The sequence below is a fragment of the Phoenix dactylifera genome, unplaced genomic scaffold (genome assembly GCF_009389715.1).
Source record: "Phoenix dactylifera cultivar Barhee BC4 unplaced genomic scaffold, palm_55x_up_171113_PBpolish2nd_filt_p 000795F, whole genome shotgun sequence".
NCBI classification, from domain to species: domain Eukaryota; kingdom Viridiplantae; phylum Streptophyta; class Magnoliopsida; order Arecales; family Arecaceae; genus Phoenix; species Phoenix dactylifera.
The window spans coordinates 78,211-85,895 of NW_024068162.1; the positions used below are offsets into that span (position 1 = coordinate 78,211).

The following is a 7,685-nucleotide window of genomic DNA, read 5'->3' on the forward strand; positions in this document are numbered from 1 at the left end:
TTATTGTTGGCGGTTGAAAAAGCAAAGATCTCATAACCCTATTTTTTAAGCTATAAAAGCTTTGCTTGTCAAATGAGCAAGCTGTTCATGGAAGCTTAAAAATTCTTGTTGACTTTGACTGTCGAAATACGTATGCTTGACCATCTTTACATAACGATATTAGGCTCCAATTAATCTAGGTCTAACCAGCCCCAAAAATCCCATCAGGTTTGGATGATTAGCAAATAGATGTCCCTCCCCACTAATCCAAGCCCATGCTTCATACTTTTGCAATCCCAAATTATTATTACCCAAGCTCTTACTTTTTTTTTTTAATCTTGGCGTGCATGAGTTGACCAAGCTCTGCTCTTAGAGTGAACTCGAGTTGTTCATGAACACCCTTGATCATTTGCAGCTCCCTATGAGAATTTTATGATAATAAAATATCCACAAAGAAGAAAGAGAATTTGAGAGCAGACTGAGACTTTTATTGAAAAGCATACTGTGAGGAGCATTCACTTTCATATAATTTATATAATAGATGTTACAGTCGTAGCGAAAAGTCTATGGAGTACTTATATCATAATACATTTGTTTTCTCCTTGGTAATGCTTCTTGCCAAACATGATCAACTTTTTTCATGCCTACTAGCTGTAAAATACCTTCCTGCCAAACTTAATTACTGGTGCTTTATTTGCGACAGCATGGTCCTGATCTCCTTGCTGCTAGGCCTTGCCTTCGGGTCATCCACTGTGCAAAAACAAGCAATCCTAAGCACCAGCAACATCTGCTCTTCAAACCCATTCCCCACCAGCTTCGTATCTATCGCTGCCCGCGGGTTTAACGAGTTCATCATGTTCCTCACCCACTTCACCAAGCTCATTTCATGCGTGTCCTGGAAGAAGTCATCCGATGGCAACTTACCAATCACCAGCACTGCCAAAATCACTCCAAAACTGAAGATATCACACTTCGCTGTGAACTTCAGCGTCTGGTGATACTCCGGTGCAATATACCCCACGGTCCCGGCAAGGTTCGAGGTGGTTATATGAGTGTTGGCGTCAGGCATCTCCTTGGCTAAACCAAAGTCTGCTATCCTCGCCTCCATGTCATCATCCAGCAAAATATTTCCTGGCTTGAGATCTCGGTGAATTATCTGAGGCTTGTGGTGGATATGAAGATACTCCAAGCCGGCGGCGATTCCGGTGGATATCTTGTGCCTTGCTAGCCAGTCCAGATCTCGCCGGCCCTCCGAGACCTCCTTGAGCACATCCTGAAGGCTTCCATTCTTCATGTACTCATAGATCAAGTAATGGCAATCCGGGAGGGAAACATGAGCCAGCAGCGGTAGCAAATTCCGGTGACGGATATAGCCGACGGTCCGAATCTCCGACCGGATCTGACGCATCCACTTGTCGAGCAGCCTGCTCTCCTCATCAGTAGGTTCGGTATTGTCAAGTGTCCTCCTCCTGACCTTCTTGATAGCGATCTCCCTCCCGGGTTTCTCCGGCGTACCTGGGAGCTGGGCCTTGTAGACCTCGCCACAGCCGCCCCGGCCGATGACCTCCAAAGAAGCGAGTCCATCCTCCTTCTCCAAGAATGCGAGGTGTTCGGCGCGCTTGATGATCGGGCTGAAGATGGATGGCCCTCCTGGATTCTTGTACCGGCCCCGGATGCAGTTAATCAGCAGCCGGAAGAGGATGGAGATAGCGAGACCGGAGAATATGCCGGCCACCGAGCCGACAAGGAAGCCGATGATCCAGTTACGCACACGGTGCTTGTGCCTGTGATGATGCCGATGCGATGATGATGGCGCCGGCGCCGGCGCCGTGGCGGTGGCTGAGGAATTGCTGTTTCTTGAAGAATTGCTGTGTGTTGATGAAGAATTGTTGGTTGAATTGTGGCTCGGGAGGAGGCTCCGGCGCCCGGGGGAGTTGTCAGAGGCTGGTTGGGCGATGAGGTTGGGGTTGTTGGACAGGTCGAGATGGCGGAGCTTGGGGAAGAATTTGAGAGAACGGGGGACGGGGCCGGAGAAGAGGTTGCCGGCGAGGGAGAGGTTCTCGAGGTAGGGGAAGCGGCGGAGGAAGGAGAGGTCGCCGTAGAGGCGGTTGGAGGACAGGTCGAGGAAGCGGAGGTTGGAGAGGGAGGCGAGCTCGCGGGGCACCTCGCCGGAGAGGCGGTTGGCGCGGAGGTCGAGCACGCGGAGGGCGCGGCAGCGGGCGAGCTCGCGAGGTAGGCCGCCGGTGAGGCTGTTGCCGGGGAGTGAGAGCTCGCGAAGGGCGGGGAGGCGGCCGACGGCGGGGGAGAGAAAACCGGCGAGGCCGGCGTCGGAGAGGGCGATGCGGGTGGCGGCGCCGCCGGCGTCGCAGGTCACGCCCCGGATGAGGCAGGGGTCCTCGGATACGGTGTGGCCGAGATCGGAAAGAAATCGGCGGAGGGAGTCGGAGTCGATGCCGGCGTCGGCGACGGCGAGGGTGGCGGCCGAGAGGAGGAGGAGGACGAGGAGGAGACGTATAGCCATGGTTAATTTGCGACTGGCATGGAGGTGTGAATTTGGCGGTGCAATTAAAGGGGAATGGGTTGTGGAAAAGTTCGAGCGCCGGGAGGGGGAAATGGACGGTGATGGAACGGCCGTGGAAGAAATGGGCGGCTAGCATTTGTTGGAAGACTTTGAGGTCAACGAGGGCGTGTCGTTTGGGACCCTTCGATGTTGACCGGATGTTTCAGGGTGTCGTATTATTTGGTTTGCATTACTTGGTGGTGTTTTATTGGACAAAGCTGGTGTGTGGTGTTGGAGTCTTTGTAGGTAGCATGTTGCCGTCCAGAACGTGAAGAAGGAGGAGGAAAAGTTCCCCACGCGCCTTGACTGCTGACCAGGGACAATATGGCTAAGGGGTTTGCAAATTTTTTTTAGATCACACATTTTCTACAAGTGAGACTTAGCAAAGGAGACTAGAGTTTTTTTCCAACAATCAGGAGTCAACTGGCCTCTTCTTTGAAATAAGAAGAAAAAGGCCAGGTATCAGGCCTGAAAAAGGATATACAATACAAGAACTTAGAGGGAGAACCTAAGAAAGTCATAGGTTCCAGTATTATTATTTTAGGTAACATTTGATTTGGCTATGAAGTAAAAATTTATTAAAAAAAAAAGAAGATAAGTTGAAAGGAATAAAATCTATTATTTAGATTTTGTTGTAGGGACAAAATTTTTCTCCCACTTTTTTGATATGTTTCAAAGTAGATTGGGGCAAAATTATAATTGAGAGTCTAAGTTTCAAAAAAAAAGCAGATAGACTTTCAAGAGCAGTAGGAAGGCATAAAAATCTCGCTTAGACCAAGTCGTCACCCATGTGATATTTGGAGTATGTGGCTGGAAGTCTTTGTGATGCGTAACGTCTGAATGACTTCTCTGAATTAGATTTCTAAGTTGTTAAATCGTCTTCTTATCGCCATTTTCATCCTCTAAGAAATTCCTAGTACATCACCTCCCTTCTTGGCCATGGCCACCCTTCTTCCTCTGCCTGTCATCTTCCTCTCTCTAATCACCTCTTGTAATGGTAGCAGGAGCATTAGAAGTCCAAACAAAAGCTTCATCAAAACCACCATGTTTTACACACCTGCAGAGAAATCAAGTGTTCCTTCATCGGATCAGAAATTTCATATCAATCCTATAGGAGTTGCAGTTGGTTTTCTAACACCTATCCTTTTGTTTCTATGCTGGTTGGCTGTAAGATATTGGAGGAGGAACAAAAGCTGTAACAAAGTTGGTGATGACTCTCGGCCGACATTATTCACCCCAATGATCAGGTCCATTGATCTCTCCTTCTTGGAAAAGCTGGAACAAGGTGGCCTCCAGTTGGAGATCGTTGGTCGTGGGGGGTGCGGCGAGGTCTACAAAGCTGAGTTACGCAATGGAGTGAGAAGAATGAAGATTGCAATCAAGAGGATAATGCAACCAGCAATTGATGCAGGAGAGCTCTGTGAAGGGGAAACCAAATTCCTGAACCTTCAGATGCAGCAAATCAGATCAGAAATCCAAACAGTTGGTCAACTGGGACACCCAAATATTCTGCCTCTCTTAGCTCATGTGTCACGGCCAAACTGCCACTACCTTGTCTACGAGTTCATGAAAAATGGAAGCTTGCATGATGCCCTCAAGGGTGCTTCCGATGGATCGAAAAACCTGGAATGGCCGATCCGATATAAAATCGCACTTGGTGTTGCTGCCGGCCTTGAGTATCTTCATATAGCACGTAGGCCACGCATATTTCATAGAGATTTGAAACCTGCAAACATATTGCTTGACGATGATCTAAATGCCCGGATCTCCGACTTCGGGCTTGCGAAATTGGTGCCAGACTCGATCAGGAGTGCAAGGAGATCGAAGGTGGCAGGAACGATAGGTTACATCGCACCTGAATATTATCAGACGCTGATGTTTACCGATAAATGTGATGTATACAGCTTTGGGGTGGTTCTTGCAGTACTGGTCAGTGGCAAGTTTCCAACTGATGAATTCTTTCAGGGAACAGATGAGTTGTGCATTGTGAAATGGGTTCGGAATGCGATCAGGTCAGATGACCCGAGGGTGGCCATAGACCGGAAGCTGTTGGGGAATGGGTTCGAGGAGCAGATGCTGCTGGTTTTGAAAATTGCTTGCTTTTGTACTTATGATGATCCAATGGAAAGGCCAAATAGCAGGGATATCCATTGTATGCTATCTCAAATTAAGCATTAAAGGTGCTTCACATAAATTCTGCTGTATAAATTATCATCTTTATCTTAATTTGGCATGTTGTTGAGAACCAAAGGATCCTTTTTTTCAAGTGATTGTTTTAATACAGTTTTTCTATAAAGTTAGAGGAACAATTATGGTGGAATTATTACTTAAAATTCTTTTTCTTTTTCTTTTTCCATTTTATTGAGCGGTAGGGATGTAGAATAGAAGGATCCAATTCTCTAAAAAGTAAAGAATGCATTACTAACAAAACACCTAGTTGGAGGTAGTCAGATTACTCTAGATAGTAATTAAGAAGCTTTTCTTCGTTGCAAAGAAAAAAACCAACTATTAAAGAGAGAAATAACTGTATTGATTACGTTTGGTCTTAAAAGATGTTTTGCTAAGTGTTGCTACTTGAAATCGCCCAACCAAGGTGCCGAGCTGCCTAAGTTGCCGGAGGGCACAGAAGATTGGCTGAAGATTGTGATGCACCCCGAGGTGGACATTGTGCTCAGGTGGCGATGGCTCCAAAGCTGGTTGCTCTCGAAGTGGTGCTGGGAAGAGGAAACTATGCTCGGACCTTCGCTCCGATGCCAGATTCAGCCTAAAATAGCAAAAACGAAAAAGTCTTCTTGTCGGAGAGTGTTTGGCGAGAAACCCTTCGATGCCTAAGTTAGATGGACTCTAACAAAATAGAGGAGGTGTTACGAGAGTGGCAGAGTAACAGCACAAAGAGGTAAGAGGGTTTGAGAGAACTTACTTGGAGGGTCTTCCAGGAATGGTTTATATAGGTGAGGATTGGTGCCCGTCGCCAAAAAATTCGACCATGCAGATCGACCATTTTTGGTAGCCCATCGCACATCCAAAGGTCACATGCTGGTCTTTCGCCCATGCATCACGCTCCATGCATCTTGTCCATGCAGTTATGCAAATCGCTCGCGATCATGGCCGAACGCTAGCTAGGAGGAGATTAGAAAGACTTTACGCACGCCTCTAGGTCGGCTAGGTGGTGGGCTTCGACGAGTTGATTGGAGGTTTTGTGAAGAGCTTTTATTGGTCGGTTTGCCACATCAATTATAGTACGTTCTGAGGTATATCTCTAAAAAAACTTGGTATTTATTTATTTCTAAATACCATGGAACATTGCAACAGCAAGTTGGTTGAACACAACTCAAGTTTTTTTCCCCCTCTAACAAATAGAGCTTTAGTTTATGAATAGGTGATTAATCTTTGCCTTGGGATCATTTCATAAAACACACCCTCTAAAGTTGTCTGGTTTCCATCAAATCCTAAGGAGATGTTGGGATGTCTTGTTGATGGGCATTTTGTCTAATGGAAATATAGAAGTGATGGAGTTAGGAAAATTTAGATACGGGGTTTTGATATGAATGATTTTGGAATGCAATTTAAAAATTACATGATTCAGGCTCATCTCAAGATGGGGTAATCAAGTTGAAATCTTCTTGGGATCGAAAAAATTGAGACATTATCGATAATGACCCAAGTGTTGGAAAGCTAGTTTGCCATTGTCGATGCTCTTGTGGCCAAATCGCATCCTAACCTTCTGAGGAGGATACAATTTAGTTTGCGCCTTGCACGTTCCTATTAAAATACGAATGACAAATGCCACAATGGGTTTTAGTAAATTTAAGAGCCTGTGGACTAAACCGTATGCATTAAGAGATTAGGATGTTGAAAGTGGTTTACCTCGTATATCTTATACATTGCACATAGATTGAGATATTGATTCACGTAGAGCCATTTGATATACTTTATCCATTGTCTATGAAGTATCTATTCTCTTAATTTTTTCTTAATTTTTAATTTTTTAATAGATAACCCTAAAACCTAAATTTCAGTAAAACATGTTTCATGTAAAGCATATGGATAGTTATAAAGCTCATAGTGCATCTTGGAAAAAAAATCTCCTTGAAGATCGATTTTGCAAGAAAAAAATATATTATCCAATTTTGTAGTTTCGTGTGTATTAAACCTTTTTCAAGCCAAATTATCCCTTTGTATATCTAACAACACATTTCCTTTATATGGTGGCCAAAATATATAAAGTGACGAAAATTGGGTTCAAATTGATGAGGTATACATGGAAAAACATCAGAGAAAGGGAGGCCAAGAGGAAAAGGAGCTTCATCAACGGTAGCAAAGTTGAGGTGGGGCTTATAGGCGAAGATGTCATTATAAGCGATGTGGGGTTGAAGATGAGGTATGACTCGTGATAGAGTTATGGAGGAGGGTGGCGATGTTCATAAAGGGATTACTGGTGAGAGTAGCAATAAGGGTGGGGGGTTGTTCTCTTATAGCGCCCATAAAGGGAAGGAAGAGATGGACAGGGTGGCAAACAAGGATGGGGAGGAGGAGGGGCGTCCGCAGGGTGCTAATAAAGATGGACCAAATGTCGAGGCTATGAAGAGGATGATGATGCCGATGAAAGAGCACATGGGATGATGGTCAAGGTATCGAAAGAAGACGAGGTGGTGAGTTCTATAAGACATGCCATTTATGCTAATACAAACTGGGGGGATATATCTTTTGTACCAATACATAGATATGGATTGGTAACATATATTGCCTTTACTGTTAGATAACAAACAATGGCAAGAGTTCACTATCAAATAAGTGGCAACCCCAAGTCAGCAACTATACATTGTTACAAGACATATGATAGCAAAAAACTCTATAGCCTTTTGGCTAGCTGGGAGCTTCTCCGACTATAAATTCAATTTTAATCATGTACGTGACTGTGCATGCACCTTTGCAGTGGTTGCAAACTCAATATAGCATTGCACCAATAATAACATTGAGCCTTGTCAACCATGGACCTGAGCAATAATGCAAACTTTAGTATTGAATGGCTTGAGACAAAGATGGTCGAGAGCATTAAAATCATGAGATAGCTTGAGGCGTCACTACCAATGGTCTTAACCTCATTACAAGTACTCCTAGCCCTGCATCCCATAGCACCAATAGC

The 7,685-nt window shown here is 45.0% G+C and overlaps 2 protein-coding genes across 2 annotated transcripts; one reads left to right on the top strand and one right to left on the bottom strand.

Moving 5' to 3' along the window:
• Positions 1–445: 445 nt before the first annotated feature.
• Positions 446–2,667, bottom strand: LOC120103793 (leucine-rich repeat receptor-like serine/threonine/tyrosine-protein kinase SOBIR1). Its single transcript, XM_039120377.1, has one exon. It carries the CDS (start codon positions 2,498–2,500, stop codon positions 659–661), a length of 1,842 nt encoding a protein of 613 aa, XP_038976305.1. The 5' UTR covers positions 2,501–2,667; the 3' UTR covers positions 446–658.
• A 597-nt stretch (positions 2,668–3,264) lies between these two features.
• Positions 3,265–4,857, top strand: LOC103709979 (leucine-rich repeat receptor-like serine/threonine/tyrosine-protein kinase SOBIR1). Its single transcript, XM_008795534.3, has one exon. It carries the CDS (start codon positions 3,479–3,481, stop codon positions 4,715–4,717), a length of 1,239 nt encoding a protein of 412 aa, XP_008793756.1. The 5' UTR covers positions 3,265–3,478; the 3' UTR covers positions 4,718–4,857.
• The last annotated feature ends 2,828 nt before the right edge of the window (positions 4,858–7,685 follow it).